The following is an 18426-nucleotide window of genomic DNA, read 5'->3' as shown; positions in this document are numbered from 1 at the left end:
CTGGACACCATGGTGGGAAATCGGCGACTTGTTCCTGAGCTGTGGCACGGTCTGCGGATACCGGAAAGCGAGGACCTTCGGCTATTACCTTACTTGCCCTAGGGAAGGCTCTGACCGCTCTGACTGTGATTCCTCTTGTGTATCACTAAATGTACTTACATCACCTATATTATCAATATTTATTTCTTTTATCCCTCATATTACTAGCCTAGTTTCCGAATTCAGTAAGATTAGTATAATTCATCGATATTTCTTCTTTCCACTGAAACTGCTCATTCGGACATAGTTAGAAACACAGAAATCAATATTAGCAATGCAACGTGAAAGGTCTTCTACGAAGGGATAAAGTATGTGGCGCTCATCCTAGCAGAGTTCTCCCATACGCAAAGACGAACGTTGTTCTTTGCCGACTTACGTATAGCAGCTGTGGCTGCTTTCCATCATCATTTGTTGTCAAGAGTGCAGTATGTAATTGGGAAGTTCAATTCTTGATGTTGGCCCTCCTGATTAGATAGCGTCTTTGCCGTCTTAGTATTGTGTTGCGCGCCAATTCACTGTAATGTTTGATAGTTGTGCTTGTCAGGAAGTATTGTGAACGGCTTAAATATGTATGTGAAAGTTCGTACTGTAGACGGAAAAACGAATGTGACTGTAACTATATCAAAAATAACAAGTGTTCGAGAGTTCAAAGATGTGGTAGAACAAAAATTTGGCATTAAGAGAGAAAAACAGAGACTTTTCTATCGTGGTAAACAGCTTGAAGATGAGTATAAAATGTTTGATTACGATATCAAATTGAATGATGTGATTCAGGTGATGGTTAAGCCTGACCCCGAAACCCTTTCATTACCATCGGCGACTACAGCAGAAACTGCAGGTCTTATGACGGCAGATAAAAGTTCTGGAGGTGGAGTTCCGGAAAGTAAAGAGAAACTGAGTTGTTCTAGCAAGTATTACAAAGTAGGAGATTTAGTTGACGTAAGAAAAATTTCCAGCGGTGCTTGGTTTGAGGGAAAGATCGTTGGTATTGTGAAACGTGATGAATGTGGTTCTGAAACCGTGAAATGGCCTACATTACCAGGAAGAGCATGCAGTGGAAATTTGGAGGCCGTTAATGCTGATGGGAAGATACCAGATAGTGAGGTGATTAAAAACACTGACAATAGAAATATGATAGAAAATACAGAAGATGGCGGGATATTGTATCAAGTTGTATTTGAAGAAAATGAAGGTGATCCAGCTGTAGAAGTGAATTTTGAACATGTACGACCAAGAGCTAGACATAAATATAATTTTTGTGACTTGAAAATAAATGATGTTGTTATGGCAAACTATAACTTTGATAATCCACAAGGTAGAGGATACTGGTATGATGTTCGTATCACTGCAATTAATAAGAGGAGAAGAGATAATGAAATTATTGGCTGTTTATATGCAGGAAGAGATGCTGTACTGTTAGAGAACTGCAAGATCATATTTTGTGATGATATACTGAAGATTGAGAAACCAATATCAATTGCAGATAGGAGCTCAGAATATGACAAATTGATGCAAATGGAAACACCTTTACGCCAGATTGCTCTTAATTGTCCAGGATGTCATGACAATCCACATATAAGGTGCAGGGAGTGCAGTTGTTATGTTTGTGGTGGAAAGGATGACCCTGCTTTACAGATACTGTGTGATGAATGTAACACGGCTTACCACATCAGATGTCTTGATCCACCTCTGGAAGATATTCCTGATAGTGATGAGTGGTATTGTCCTGATTGCAAAAATGATGAGAATGAGATTGTAAAAGCAGGTGAAAAATTAAAAGAAAGTAAAAAGAAAGCAAAGTTACAATCCAAGAATGCCAAATGTACACGTGACTGGGGGAAAGGAATGGCATGTGTGGGGCGAACCAAGGAATGTACATTGGTGCAACGAAATCATTATGGCCCAGTCCCTGGTGTTGAAGTTGGGACTTCCTGGCTGTATAGAGTTCAGGTCTCAGAGTCTGGTGTACATCGTCCTCATGTTGCTGGTATTCATGGTCGTGAGTCTGATGGTGCGTACAGTATTGTGCTTAGTGGGGGCTATGAGGATGATGTGGACAATGGTGATGAGTTTCTCTACACAGGTTCAGGAGGACGTGACTTATCTGGAAACAAACGTACAGCAGATCAGAGCAGTAATCAAACACTAACACGTTTAAACAAAGCATTAGCACTTAATTGTAATGCAAAACTTAATAGTAAAGGAGCTAAAGCCAAAAACTGGAAAGATGGGAAACCTGTGAGAGTTGTCAGAAACTACAAATTGAAAAAGTATTCGAAATATGCTCCTGATGTTGGGAATCGGTATGATGGTATTTATAAAGTGGTGGAATATTACCCGGAGAGAGGAAAGTCTGGTTTCATCGTGTGGAGATATCGTCTTCGCCGTGATGATGATAGCCCAGCCCCTTGGACTGCAGAAGGCAAGAGATTCATTAAGCTTCATGGATTAGATAAGACAGAGGTGCCTGATGGTTACCTGGAGGCCAAAGAAGAGAAGCTGGAACCTGAGGAACAAGAATCAAAAGAACAAAAAACTAAGCCCAAAAAAAGGTTACATGAAGCCCTTAAACAGCCTAGCAGCCCAGTTAAGAGACCTAAGATTGTAGAGTTTAAGCTTGATAGGAGTTTGAAGAAGTTGATTGAACAAGATGTCAACACAAAACTATGGGACTCATGCAGTCAGTACCTGAAAGATGGAAAACAGACATATATTGCCAAAGTGGCTGAAACCTTCATGTGCATATGTTGCCAGGAGCTGGTTCATAAGCCAGTCACCACCATTTGCAAACACAACTTCTGCAAGAACTGTTTGCAAAGATCTTTTGCAGCCAGTGTTTATACGTGTCCCTGTTGCCGTTGTGATCTTGGAAGAAAGTGCAACATGGCCGTGAATGAAAGTCTCTCAGCCATACTTCATCAGCTTTTTCCAGGTTACGAAGATGGACGACAATAAACTGTAACAAGTTGGTGGAAAGTTCGAAACAGCTGTTCTTTGTGTGTCAAACATAGCACGATATGTCAGTATGTATTGTCAAGTTAGGTTTAGTATGTTGCCTTCTTTGTTTATATATTATTTTAATCTTGAAATTTTAATGGGAACCTAATTTATTTGGCTGTGTGAATACTTTGTACAATCGACATTTCCAGACGTGACATGTCGGAAAACGTTTTCATGTCTTATGGCTGTGAATTCTATTGTCAGCCTGCAGATTTGCTTGCATGAGGTGCAGTATCTTCCATAGTTTTGTGTCATAATAGAAAATGCAGTGTTTATACAATAGCGTTTAATTCATACTGAACATTGTACTGAATAGCATGTTTACATGTCTGTGAAAAGATAACTAAGGAAGCTCTGAATCCCACAACCTGTGGCAGATTTTTGACTTGGGAGTATGATGATATTTGTGTTGAAAAATACAATGCTAGGCTTGCTGGACACATGCATGTCATAGTAATGCATTGTACAGCTCCTAAATGTTAAATACTACTTCAATTGACCTAATCCTTCCAGCCGCACTATGGGCCCTGGTTTCGACTCAGCCTCTAACAGAAATGAGTACCAGGAATCTTCCTGGAGGATAAAGGACAGCCGGCACGTAAGATTAACAACATTACCACCATCTGTGGGCCAATTGTGCGAGCCTTTACATCTCACAACCCTAAGGGCCTTCACGGCCTGTTACAGGGTAGCTTGACCTTTATCTTATTACATGGTGTATTAACAATCCCAAGACTCTTTTAACTTTCATCTCCTTAACTGCAGTATGACATGTTTTTTCACAGTTTTGTTTTCATTTAATGCAGTAAAACTGTCAATTTTATATTAGTATGAGCAGCTTGTTTGTGTTTGTCTTTATGTTTATATTCTTTAATGTTGTTATGACTATTATGTACATTGTAATTGGGAACACATTTTTCTCCCAAGACAAAAGCTGGATGAGATCTGAGGTTCTCATGGCAATGAGTGTGAAGGTTACTGTCTTCTGGTATGTGATGAGTGCGGTTTGGTAGAACATTACCATTACCAAGGTTTTGAAAGAATCATCTGAGATATTGGTAATATTCTGCCAGACTCCACAGCATGGCATCCTAAATGACCATAATCTGTATGTAAAGCTGGGTTTGTACTGTGTTCCATGCTTACAACATTCCAAACCTTCCATAAAAGAGTTAATAGCCTAACAGATTAACTGATAACCTTTCAAACAGGACTGTGTGTTACTTGCTTTCACTGAAAACCAAGCATATTCACGAAGAGCTGGACCAGACAACACACATGTTGCAAAGTGTACTAATGTCTGTTGTCAGCCTGCAGCTTTGCTGCTTGAGATTCAATATCTTCATAGTTTTTTATGCTTTAGTAGAAGGTGCAGTGTTTATACAAGAGTACAGCATTCATATTGCACATTGTACTAAATAATATGTTTATGTGTCCACGTGAAGAAAGCTAAGGTAGCTCTGAATCCAATATTGGAAGGGCTTCACAAATACATCAATATTCTCATCCATGATGCATAAGAATCTGGTCAAATATATTGTTGTATGTTACATGTATAAGTATTTTTTTTCTTCTTTTTGTATGTTCACAACAAAAAGATCAAACAAAGCTTCACCATTCTTGTCTGTCCGCTTGTAATACCTTGAGAACTGCTGAACAGATTTCCATGGAAATTGATATTGGGTTTTACCAAAATTTGCAGCTGTTACAGTTGTGGTTAAAATTTAGCAGCAGTGGTGAACATTTCACATGAAGGCCTATGTACATTTGTATGCACTTACCAATTATAGATGTCATGTAATTTGCTAACACTTATCATGACAAAAAATATATGGAACAAATGTAGAAAAGAAAATTGAAATGCGCTTTTCATCCAATGCAGTTTTATGTAATGAAACAAACAGGAGTAAATGTGCCAGACTTATTACAGTGTGGAAGCATTTCCTAATTTGTTAAATATACATGCTTCTGAGAAGTGATATCTTTATTTGATTGGTGAACTAAGAAAAACTTGTTACAAGAATGATGATTTATTGTGAGTATAAGGTATTATCCATCATGATGTTTACACCTTCCTTTGCAGTATTTATCATTTTGACTTGTGTTAGAGACCCCAGTTCAACCTGTTATGTTCAAACTCACACTGAAATAATTTATATTTATAAGTAATAGAAACTAATTTTAAAGTTACTTTGCAGTTGTGTTTTTACAATTAGGACATCTGACAAGGATTAACTTTTTGTTAAAAATTGTTTATTGTAATTTAAATGTGATTTGTGTCAGAATAATAAACATGATCTGAAGGGTATTGCACTGATATTTTACTTCCATGTTGGTTAACCCAGTTTTGATGTTTATTCTCATGTATTTATAAATGAAATGAACGGGGTATGTCATACATTGCTGGTCACGGTAGCCGAGCGGTCTAAGGCATGCACTGTCTTCGCTCACTTGGAAGCCGAGATCATGGGTTCAAATCCCACTCAGGGCATGGATGTTTGTGTGCGTTTTTCTGTGTTTGTCTAGAGGTAGAGGCCTTGCGACGAGCTGATCACTCGCCCAAGGAGTCCTACCATATGTGTAAGATCTCGAAAAACCGAACTGAACAGAGAAGTTCATGGAGGTAGGCCTAGGCCCACTGGGGCTGTAGTGCCAAGGAAAATGTCATATATTACATAAGGAACCATATGGAAGAAAATTTCTATGTATGTCATATAAATGCTTGAAGTACACTGAAAACAGTTTCTAGTAATATAATACCGTGCCTCTAACTGGATATGGCACACATTCATTCCCATAACAGATTTTGCATGTGAGTAAATGAATATTCTAACATTGCTTAAGGTAGTATGCCTGTACTCTTGCATTTGCTCAGTTTCAGAACATCTAATAGACTTCTGTTTTGAAAAGAAATTTGAGATTATTCAGTATTCAAAATCAGTAAAATGAATTTTACATATACAGGTTGACGTGCAGCAGAATGTCCTTAGCATAACTACTTGCTCCTGGGATCATTTTGAGTCAAAAAGTTCAATTGAACAGGGTCCAATCTGCAGTAGTTTGTGAAGAAAATGAGAATTAATGTTCTGTTGCATTTGTAATTTTTACATTTCCATTTAATGTTAGGTTATATTATTATTATTATTATTATTATTATTATTATTATTGGTGGAAGTAGTGGTGGCAGCAGCAGTAAAAAGTTTAGGCTACACTCTTAAGTTTGCATTGCAATTGCATTATTTACATGACTCAAAATGGCTACCCTAATCATCAAAGCACAGTTGAACCCTTCATGAAATTGAAGTAACAGCCCTCTTCACAACAGTCATAATCATTTTTGATGTGAACACAGAGTCCATTCTTTGATTCAGCAACTCAGCCCTACTGTTTGACTTGATGGCATACACCAGGGATTTCAGGTGACCCCAAAGAAAGTAGTCCAAAGGCAAAAGATCTGGTGATCACTCTGGCCAAACAACTGGCCACCTAGGACATCAGTGGCAGCTGTTTCTGTAGAAAATGCAAGTGGTGCTGAGCTACTGCTACTGCTACCACTATTAATGTTACTGATCTACTACTACTACTACTACTACTACTACTACTACTGCTACTGGAATGCTCATTCTCATTTCTTTCACAAACTGTTCAAGATCAGATCCATGTTCATTAGAACTTTTTGACTCAAAAATGATCCCAAGAGCATGTAGGTAAGCTATGAACATCCTGTTGTAGGACATTATCTTTAATAACCTTCATGTAACACTAATGTCAATGAGAATGAGAATATTTAACTCAGAAGCTAACAGTTGCTCGGCTAGTCATAGAATTCATCGCTCTTTATGGAAGCCAAGGGTATATTACCAATTTAGATTAGAGGTTTTTATGGTCATGAATATGAGTAGTACTGTCTTTTGGATATGGTGCCATGTTATCTGGTAGAAGTTAAGTGATGTTTCATAGATGTATATAGCCTCTATTTTTACAGTCAAAGAGAAAAGCAAGTAAGCAGTGTTAACTGAAGTTTCAAAATGTTATGCCTGAATACATGGTGTCACATCCCAGAACACGGTACTCTTCGTTTATTGCCACATTCACAAGAGTAACTGGACCTTATCCTGAGCTAGATTAATCCAGTGTGCACCTTCAAATTTAAATTTTAATACTATCTTCCCATCTGTGCATAGATCTCACAGATAATGTCTTCCCCTTAGGTGTTCCAGTCAAAATATATTACGTGTTTCTCGTCCATCCCATGCATGCTACATGCCTCACACATCTCTTTCTCCTTGATTTTACATGATGACTAATAATATTTGGTGAAGAGCATACCTTATGGAATTCCCTAGCTTCCTGTTACTTTCTGTCTTTCAGATTCAAACATTCTCCTTAATGTCTTCAGTTTGTGTTCTTAGTTCAGGATGAAAGATAAAGTTTCATATCCACACAAAGCAGGTAAAATTATAGTATTATATATTTATTGGAGTATCATAATGCCAAGCCTATAGGTCAATTACAGATTTTCTTGCTGCAGTGAAACCTGTTCCATAATAGAACCCCAAGGGTCTGGATTTTTTTTTCTGTCGTAGGGAGGTTTCTGTTTAATAGAATTAAATTAAAGATTTTTTTTTTTTACATATATATACATACATGTCATTTTCTATGCGGTCCATGTCGTATCAAAGGAAAGTAGACAATCAGTTTTTCCCATAACTTGTTTTCAAGTAATGTGATGAAGTGTTCTGCATCTGCTTTGTTGATGCAGGGGCCTGACTCTCAGTCAATACTTGTGATATACAGATTATATGAAATAGTTAAGAATTATTTAGATTTAGAGAAAATGCCTGGAGAACCCTGATGTATATCATGAGAAGTTTCTCCATCTTCATCTTTCTCTGCTAAAGGCTTGATGGGTGTTCAGTGAACTCTTTATTACATCAATAATGACTCAAGTTTCAATGCAAGTATCAATGCTGAGGTAATCTTCTGCCATAACATCCTCAAATGTAACCCAATTAAGGGACACTTGAAGATCCTAGACATTGTTTTTCTTTATCACTCAAAAAAAATCTGGCCTCTTAAAATCACCACTGAACTGTTTCTGGTGGCACTTGCTTGCCAGATTACTGCCTCAGATACTGAAATAGAGTTAGCAAGTTCAATGGCAGAAGATATGGCTTTGTTATTGACTAGAAGCTCTCACAAGGAATTAAGCTTAAGACATTTGTAATTCCTTGGTTGACTGCTAGCTACTGTACATTAATAAGATGATGGCTTTTATTGCGCCCTATTAAAATGACTACTTTGTAAGACATCACATTACTCCTTGATACCTAGACAGAGCCTCCTCCTGCAATAATCACATTTTTCATGTCCTCACTCCACAGCCCAAGTTTTGTCAAGTCCTGGAGCAAATGATGATTCACAACCTGAGAACACAGTACAACCCACAATGCACTTCAGTGGATTACAGCAAACATGTGATGCAATGAAACATGGTAAAGGTAAAGTAGTCCCTGTGCTTAACTAATTAAGCACTATGCCATGAAGGAGTATGGGGGAATAGTGCAGTTGGTATAGGCTACAGGCTGGATGACTGAGGAGTTGGAGTTCAAGTCCCTGTAGGGTCAACAATTTTCTCCATGTAGTCCAGACCGGCTCTGGGGCCCAACCAGCCTTCTATCCAACGGGTACCAGGGTGTAAAGCGGCAGGGGTGTGAAGCTGACCGCTCACCTCCAACTAGTGCCGAGGTCAAGAACATATGGACCTATATAATGCAATATGTAAGGATTAAACTTAATTTCTTTTGATAAATTTTCATAAAGTTATCTGCCAGTTTGGCTAATGAAGATGGCTTAAAAGGTGTTCACTTTCACAAAACATTACACATTGGACGCCATATATGATTATTCAGAAATTCCCCATATATTGCCTGTCTAAAACATCTCTCAGTACATATCAAAACCTTCAGTAGCCAACCTTACCGAAGAGAAGTCCTGGATGTTCAATGAAATCTCCCATATGCCAATTTATGTTCCCACTGTAAGCTGAAAATAGTAACTTTCTAATGATCATGTAATATGATATGTCATTCTCTGATGGTGACACAAACTTTGAGCAGTGTTTTTGAGCAGTGTTTCTCAACCATTAGGCCACGGCCTGCTACCGGGCACTGGCATCAATTATACTGGGCCCTCGTCTTGTAGAAAAAATAATTTATCAGGTAGCAGTCTGACATAGGTTGAGAACCACTGTTTTAGAGAGACAATAACTATTTTTACATGATTTTTTTCAATTATGTGCATTGTCTATCATCTGTAATAATCTAAACTCTAACTAAACTTAAACTTAACTCCTTAAATTCCATTTTAACACTTTGCGGACCGTGCACCCTTTAAAAGGTTTCTCGCTTTTAAACATGGCGGACCGTTTGTGTGTTAACAGGTTTTTAAAACACGATAAGTTGCAACACACTATACATCTCTCTGGCTCCACCTAGCTAGCACGTAGCTGCTTGCAGCTGTGTTATAAGGCTCTGCAATGTCTGCTGACCAATCAGCTACTAGACCTCACTGTAACTATGCCCCTGCAAAGGAAAATAATTGCCTTTATTTCTTCAAGCTTTATGTAGCAAGCTGTCAGTCAGTAGTTCAATATGGATCAAAGACCAAAGCGGTTGACACCCAAGCGATTTCTTGGAGAACAAGAAATATCTGACTTATTCTCCGATGAGCTATCTGACATCCCTTGTGAGTCTGCTAGTGATAGCAACTCACAATCTGATAGTGAGTGTGGCAGGGGCGAACGAAAAATTGTGACCACAGACAGTGAAAGTGAAAGTGAAAGTGACCATAGCTCTGACGAATGTGCGGGTAGCAACATTGCGGGGACAGCCACATGGGGAAAAGTAGACAAAACGCCTGCTTTGGGACAGTTTACTGGAAATCCAGGGGTGAAGCAAATTCCGTTGGACCCAACGCAAGTGTCTGAAATAGTGAAACTGTTTTTTGGAGATAGTTTCTTTGACATGCTATGTCAGGAAACTAACAGATACTATCTCCAACACCGTGAACATTATGACAGAAGTTATAAGGCGTTGAAGTGGGTGGATGTCACTTCAGCAAAAATGGGAAATTTTTTTGCAATTATCTTTCTAATGGGGCATACAAGGAGGGATAATCTGAAAGAGTATTGGTCAACAGATCCATTTTTAGAAATTCCAATTTTTGGCAAACTAATGAGCCATAAGGGATTTGAGCAAATTTGGTGGTGTTTGCATTTCAATGGTAATGAACTGCAACCACAATCAACAAGCAGGCTTTTCAAAATTCAGCCCTTATTGAACTTTTTCGTTCAGAAATTTCAGACAGTTTATAAGCCAAACCAACAACTGTCTTTGGACGAATCTGTGATTCCTTGGAGGGGAAGGCTTCGTATGCGAACATATAATCCTGGGAAACTTACAAAGTATGGCCTACTTGTTTGTGTAGTTACTGAAAGCACTTCAGGCTATATTGGAAATTTAGAAATTTATTCTGGTGAAGGAAAGAAATTACAAGAAACTATTCTTTCCGTTTTGGAACCCTATCTTGATCAAAATTACCATGTCTATCAAGACAATTATTATAACAGTGTGGCAACTGCAGAACACCTATTTTCGAGAAAAGTACGTGTTTGTGGAACAATTAGGGTGAACAGAGGCCTTCCTCCAGATCTGAAAGAGGAATGTAAATGCCTGAAACATGGTGAAACCACATTCAGGAGGAAGGGGGATATTCCTCGTAAGTCCTGGAGGGATACTCGTGTTGCGAATATGATTTCCACAATTCACAATTTGAGCATGGTTGATGTTCAAAGGAGACATGGACAGGTAAAGAAGCCTGTTTGTATTTCCGAGTATAATATGTTCATGAAGGGAGTTGATAGAGCTGATCAGTACTTGGCCTATTATTCTCTTCCTCAGAAAACAGTAAAGTGGACAAAGAAAGTTGCCTCATGGCTTATAAATTGTGCCATTTTCAATTCATTTTTGGTTTTCAAAAATCTAAACCCTCATTCAAAATTGAAATACAAGGCATTTCTGCTGAATGTGGCAAAAGCCTGGGCTACAGACCACACGGTGGCAGCAGAACCGGCGGCAGACACAGTCTTAGTACGACTGGGACCGTCTACTTCCACCCCATGCAGGCCTCATTTTGACCCCCCCGGGCGACTCTCGGGTGATATGCGGAAACATACCCTCGCGAAAATTGTGAAGAGTGAACATTTCAAGGGGAAGCAGCCTTCTAGACAATGCCGTGTTTGTGCAATTCACAAGAAAAGGAGTAGGAATGCCTACATTTGCAAGTTTTGTGTAATGCCACTTCACAGAGGGGAATGTTTCGAGAAATATCACACTCTCAAGCACTTCTAGAAGCATTGGTAAATGTTCTAAAAAATTTAGTTCATAAATGAATTAGGAGATTTTATATTAATTTTTAAAGTGAACAGTGCACAAGTTAGGTTAGTAGGTATAAAAATGCTGGTCCGCAGTGTGATTTAAATATTTAAATTGCTGGTCCGCAAAGTGTTAATACTGTTTTTACACCTACCCACAGAGCTTCCAATTGACCTCTTCCTTTCAGGTTTTTCTACAAAAACTCTGCATATGCTCCACATCTATCCCAAGTATGCTACATGCCACCCATCTCATGCTCCTTGATTTGAGTAGGAGTACAAATCATGAAGCTTACGATTATACCGTTTCTTCCAGCCTTCTTCCCTTCATGTGGGAGACCAAGTTTCACATACATATAAAACAACAGACAAAATTAGTTTTGTATATTTTAGTTTTTACATTTTTAGATTTGAGATGGGAAGACAAAAGAATTTAAACTGAATGGTAGCAGGCATTCCCAGAATCAACTAATCTCTATTCTGACCTGAGATTCTCCAGACAACACACATCATGCGTAGATGTTTGTTGTATATGGTTCAAATGATTCATTGTTTCCAAGGATTTGAGCTGTGGAAGCAGTCGGTATCGGTGCAAATAAAAGTGAGTTGTGGACACCATGTTCTGCAACACGATGTTTCAGGTCTGCCCAGTTCCATAAAGATGTAGGTTCAACATTCCACATTTCATACTGAAATATCTGTAATAAATTTACACCAGTAACAATATTATGACAGGGTACATAAAAAACACTACAGAACAAATCAGAAAGACTTATTGAAGGAATGAGCATGATAGGATCCTCCAGCCCCATACATATATTTAAAATATCAATTCAGACACCACACAGATTGATCTGACAGTGAAATTTTAGACTTCTATCTGCTTTGTCTGAATTTCTGTCAGGACACAGGCTATCCTGACTGAGGATTTACATCATTCTCCTCAGTCCCACCAATGCCAGGACTGATAAGGCCACAACTTCCTTCCAATTCATCATTCAATGCTACATAGACCTTATACTAACAGTGTCATAAAATAACCCCCACCATATAAAGACCTCCAAAAATTTGAAGAATTCAATTGAGTAAAGCCTGAAACAGGACAAATAGGACAAAAATGGACAGTGTATCCACAAATAAGCATCTCTCACATTCAGACACTACATTAAAATTTTCTCATTGATTTTATCTGCCTAGTTATCATTCCATCATTTCTTCACACTGATCTATCACTGCCCCCCAAAATATGTAATAGTCCTGACCAGGCAGAACAGTATCACATCTTCAGACCATAAGTTTAGAGCTTCATCTCTGCTCCGACATTTGGACAGTTACAGAGTTAGGAAGTTACAGTTGCTAAGTGCTCTGATGTGGGGTTATGTTTATGTAATATGTAGGTAAGTCAATAAGTAAGTTACAAATGGATATAGAACTTAAACAAATAAGAGTACTGATTTGAAAAAATGCTTTTATTTCTCAACATAATCTCCCTGTACATTGAGGCCACTGTCCCATTGTTTCACAAGCCCTTGAAAACCAGCAGCATAAAATTCTTTGGGCTGCTGTTGGAACCAGGCAATTCTCACAGCATGGCCTACCTCATAATGCATGACAGGTTGCATGCTTCCATTGAATTGCCTTATAAAGTTTCCTGAGGATGTTACAGTAGGAGTTGTCATTTATGCTTTTTCCTTGAGGCTGGAATGCAGTGAGCAGTATGCTTTCATCATCACAGACGACTGTGAGCTCACTTTCCCGGAGGATGGTGTCACCTTAAACTTTTTTTTTAGCAGGCGATACAGGATGTTTCCACTGCATTGATGTATGCTTTGTCTCGAGCTGGTAATGGTGAACCCAAGACTCATCACCTGTGACAATTTGGGCTAGCATATTTTGTCTTTCATTGTGGTAGTGATTGAGATGCTGTAATGCGAGACCCATTCTTTGCATTTTGTGTTGTAGGGTCAGCATGCGTGGCACCCATCATGCACAGACTTTGTGAAAACCTAACCTGTCAAGCATCATGAGGTAGGCCATGCCACGTGAACATGCCTGGTTCCGACAGCAGCCCAGAGAATTTTATACTGCTGGTTTTCAGGGGCTTGTGAAACGACAGGACAAGTGCCTCAATATACAGGGAGATTATGTTGAGAAATAAAATAATTTTTCAAATCAGTGCTCTTATTTGTTTAAGTTCTATATCCATTAGTAACTTACTTATTGACTTACCCTCGTACATTACACAGAGTAAATACTGTAAGTGGAAGTACAAAAAATATTCCCTTCCCACTCCAGTCTTTAGTCATCTGACTATACAAATTTGCTCATGAATTGACTTTCTTAGCTAAAAATGGCCGGTTATCACACTATTTACTGAAAAATCTGAGATGCCTCAGAATATCCTATATTTTATAGAGTACAGTAGCGAATGTTGAGCTAAGTTTTGGCATTCATACATAATAATTCACTGGCCATCAGAAAATAATTCGTGTTTCTATACTAGATACAAAATATGTTCTTCCACTCTGATTTATCGAATACAAGAAGTAAACACACCCCTTTGCTGACTGGGCAGCCTTCATAGGTTTCATATGGACCTTGTTCCTTAGCAAGCTCACAGCTCGCCTCCAAAGCTCCATAGTAAATTGTCTCAAATATTTTTTGGTTGAGCTTCTGTGCCTCTTCACTGTCAATTGGGAACCTCATGTAGATGAATGCATCAGCCAAACTTTGTATGCCAATGCCAATTGGGTGGTGACGGAGATTGGATGTTCATGCCTATAAAAAGGGTTCCATTTTCAAACAGATATTTAAAATACATGACCCATTTATGGAGACAATGGCTTTGAACATCCAACTGGAAAAAGAGATCTTACACGGAGAAAAAGTTTTAATAAAATTAGAAGCAGAGAAATGACCACTAAATAACCAAAGAACTTAAACTGAGAAACATTAATCTACTAAAACCTAAAATTTGTGTACATATTTAAAAATTCATATCATCAATTACAGAAAACTCGTAAGTTTGCATTACAAAGACAAGTTAGTTAATGTCCTTGGAGAAAAATCAGATTCAGTCATCTCAGGATGGGATAATCAGCTGGCCGTTGTAAAATGTTTGGTCTCTCAAAAGGTAAAGAATTTCAAAACTCGTTGAGAGACTTTTAGCTTGTTAAGGACTGCTACATGAAGTTAGATGCTAGAACTATTCTCACAGCAGACAAGTTGTGATTATTGCTTGACTTGCAAATGCAGCAGATCTATAACCTTAACATCAAATTTTCAAATTTGCTGGTTATCTGACATCCACACAACTCAAATTATCATGTAACAGCAAAAATTCAAAGAAAATGTACTATTTTTATAAAGTTATTTTAAAAACAGAGTTATGATGCTTACTGCCACTAAGCAGTAGATCCCCTAGCCACTGCCACCATCTCTGCCCACTGTCCTCCTTAAAAAATTTAATTGCTGTAAAGGTTAGTTGAATTTCTGTTCATGTTACAGTACAATCAAAACCTTTCACCCATCAGTCCACTATATCATCTAGGAAATCTCTCATACAAGTACCAAAGTGAGACTGCAATGCTTACACATCTGTTTTGATTTCTGTAAGAGCTCTTGTGCAACCATCAATTTCACATAGCATGCATATACCATTCCCAATACATGCCAGATAACTGACAGTTTAATGTAATTCTACATCATTCATTCTACCTCTGGTATAGGATATTTGTTGACATCAATTATCTTGTTCAAGTTTCTGGTCACAAATCTTGAAACTTCCTTCATTGGTATTCAAACCCCCGACCTTTCAGCTTGTAGCTTAGAGCCTCAAACAACTATGATACCTCATGTCCCTCTTCATGGTATGGTGCTTAATTAATTAAGCACAGGAACAAACTTTTAACCGTATACTTAGCTTCACATTTAAATAGAGTGAGACTTCAGTTATGTAAGATTTTACTATCAAACTGGGTAGCTGACACGCTTGTTCCAAAGAAATTAAAATTCCAACTTATGACAATTTTGCTTTGAGTGATAGGTCCTTATATTGATGTTACTGCCCTTCAGTAATCAGTTTTAATGATATAGGTATATCTTCTATACAATTCATTTGGCCTTCGCTGTGGTCTAGTGGTCAGAGTTCCTGGCTACAGCCCCAGGGGTCCCGGGTTCGATTCCTTGCGCTTCCATATTTTCTGAGAAGTAATGGGTCTAGAACGGGGTCCACTTAGCCTCATGAAGATAATTGAGGGTGTGGGATGTCGCTGGTCTAATAGACATCCACTTATAAAGTTTGTGGGCCCTGAAAAGGACCGTTTGTTAGGCTGTGCTTGCGCTAGTAGCTTTTGCTGCTTTGTAGCAGACCAGGTCTTCTTTATGGTCGTTCAGCTGGTCTGGCTGGCCGGTAGGAACAGCTGCCTATGGTGCGATAGAACCGTTGTCTCAGCGCGGTTGAAGAGCTGTTGCCGTTTCGTGACTTCAGAGTAGGTGCGTTAGGTGTCTTTGTTGCAGTGAGGACGATTGAAGAACTGATCGCAGTGAGTCAAAGTCATGTTGCAACTGACGGTCAGTCAGTCTGTCTGTCTGTCTTGGTGTCGAACCCCAGCTGGGGCTCATGAACAGATATTTCTTTTGAATGAAAGTTACTGTCTTGTCTATGCGGGGCGCCCTCTCTGACGAGAGGTCGGGTCTGTCATTTGTCAGTCAGTCTGTATTAATAAGTCCACTGTCTGTATTTACATACATTTACATATACACACTTATTCCTTACTTCTATTTACAATATATACAAGGCCTCTGTCAGTCCAGGCTCAGTACAGCAGACTATGCCCTATTTCTAGTAGTATTCGCTACCACGGCAGTCTAGTCACTTGAACGGTCGTATGTCCGACCGCCACCAAGTTTAAGCCTCTTGTACTTTCTATGGCGGGCTTCGCCTTTTCCGATGTTGCGAACATTCTCGTTATCATGATTTTGTATGACTTCTGCTTCTTGCCTTCATAATTTTGTTATGTAATCATGTATGGAATTTTGAATGTCATGTGCAATTCGCGGACCGGTGTGCGCCTTGGAAAATTGCCAATCGTGCGGAGAACCTTGTTTTGCAGTCACTGCAGTTTCACTAGATGGGTGTCTGCCGCAAATTCCCAGGCGGGACTAGCATAAGTCATTACGGAACTAACAAGAGCTTTAACNACTCAGGCGGTCGACGACCACGAGAGAAGTAGACCCCCCTAAGTCTTATCTTCACTAATTTTTACATTCTAGCGCTCACACCAGGTCTCCATTGAGCTGAGACTGCGCTCGACTTTTCTAACAATAAAACTCCCCTTGCGATCTGTCACATACCGACAGGTGTCATCCGCGCAGAGGGCCAGGTGAACACCATGAGTTTAGGGGGCATCATTTATATACAAGTTGTAAAGAGTAGGGGAAAGGACAGAACATTGTGGCACCCCTGATTGCATTTCCCTTGGCGTTGACATTTCGCCTTCAACCGAGACCCTGAATTTACGTTTAGAAAGAAAGGACCCAATAAGTTTGGTCAACCTTTCCGAGAATTCCAATTTCGATAACTTATACAGCAATCCTGAGTGCCACGTGGTATCAAAGGGTTTTTCGATGTCCAAGAACACCGCAGCCGTAGATATTTTATTGTTGAAATTAAGGGTCACGTGGTCCGCCAGCCTCATACATTGCAATGTCGTGCTGTGACGTGCACGAAAACCAAACTGGCTTGCGTTAAGCAGGTCTCTTTCTTCAATATGTTTTTGGAGGAAAGTCAAAATTACTTTTTCGAATAATTTTCCTGTCGTGGACAGGAGGCTGATCGGACGTAAATTTTGAGGGAATTTCGGGTCTTTACCGGGTTTGGGTAAAGTTATTACTTTTGCTTCCTTCCAAGTATTTGGAAAATGAGAGAGCCGAAGACAATGATTGAATAAATGGGTTAGGTGAACCAGTGATCGCCTTGAAAGGCGCGTGAGGTATTCATTTGGGATGCCGTCAATTCCGCAGGCCTTTTTTAATTTCAGAGATTTTATTAATTTCTGTACGTCACATGGTCTGATCTTTTGAGTGGGGATGTCGTCTACGGTTTCCTACGAAACAAAGAACCGATGTTGGCAAATAACAGATTGGAACAGTTTAACTGCAGGCATACTAACGTCTTTCCCCTGTAAATGAAACACTTTTAGAAAGAGGGTTAGGAAAGCTGTTGTAAGTACAGAGGCCTTAGGCGGAGTTGAATGAAACAAGTGTAGTAATGGGAAGTGTCCTTGTTCGAGTGCAGTGAAACAAAAACAAACACGTGCCCTTTTATGACTTGATATGTTTGAAGTGATTCTAAAGGGTTCTAACAATGGTGGATGACACACAGAATTACTGGGGGTTTGGAATTTTCCCATCGTCCGGAATTTTAGGTAATAGAGGACATGACGTTTCGGAAACTGGATCTGTTTCCGTCTTCAGGTGAGAAAGGAAGACACCTACTCTTTCTAAGGGGCCCAACTGAGTAGGTGTCTTACTTTCTAACCTGAAGACGGAAATAGATCCAGTTTCCGAAACGTCGTGCCCTCTATTACCTTGAATTCAGGAAGATGGAAAAAGTCCAAACACCGGGTAACTTAATGGCTTATATTTGACAGATATGAACAGAAGTTAAAGATATCTTGAAAATTTCACTGTACACCTCCAATATCAAATGTAGCTGAATTCCATTAAATAGTGTAGGACACGACGCAAGCAAATTGAATGATATAACATCGCATTATGGGCCCACTTTATGCACTATGTGCAAATGAAGTATAAAAACCTCAAGGGGGAGAACTGTTTTACCTCTCATTTGCATCTGGAATCCTGAAACACAAAATACCCAAATTCTGTTCACTGGACTTTACTACAGTTTAAAAAGGTGAATGTAAAGGGCTAATCTTATATTTTGATTA

At 39.0% G+C, this 18426-nt stretch overlaps 1 protein-coding gene across 1 annotated transcript; it reads left to right on the top strand.

The window, feature by feature from the left end:
- Positions 1-549: 549 nt before the first annotated feature.
- LOC111875286 (E3 ubiquitin-protein ligase UHRF1) lies at positions 550-3545 on the top strand. The gene has a single exon (XM_023871396.2). The coding sequence runs from the start codon at positions 607-609 to the stop codon at positions 2992-2994; it is 2388 nt and encodes a 795-aa protein (XP_023727164.1). The 5' UTR covers positions 550-606; the 3' UTR covers positions 2995-3545.
- Positions 3546-18426: the final 14881 nt, after the last annotated feature.

Source organism: Cryptotermes secundus, unplaced genomic scaffold, assembly GCF_002891405.2.
Source record: "Cryptotermes secundus unplaced genomic scaffold, Csec_1.0 scaffold1364, whole genome shotgun sequence".
Classification (NCBI taxonomy): domain Eukaryota; kingdom Metazoa; phylum Arthropoda; class Insecta; order Blattodea; family Kalotermitidae; genus Cryptotermes; species Cryptotermes secundus.
The sequence above is the reverse complement of the archived record's forward strand: the minus strand, read 5'-3'. Positions and strand labels throughout refer to the sequence as shown.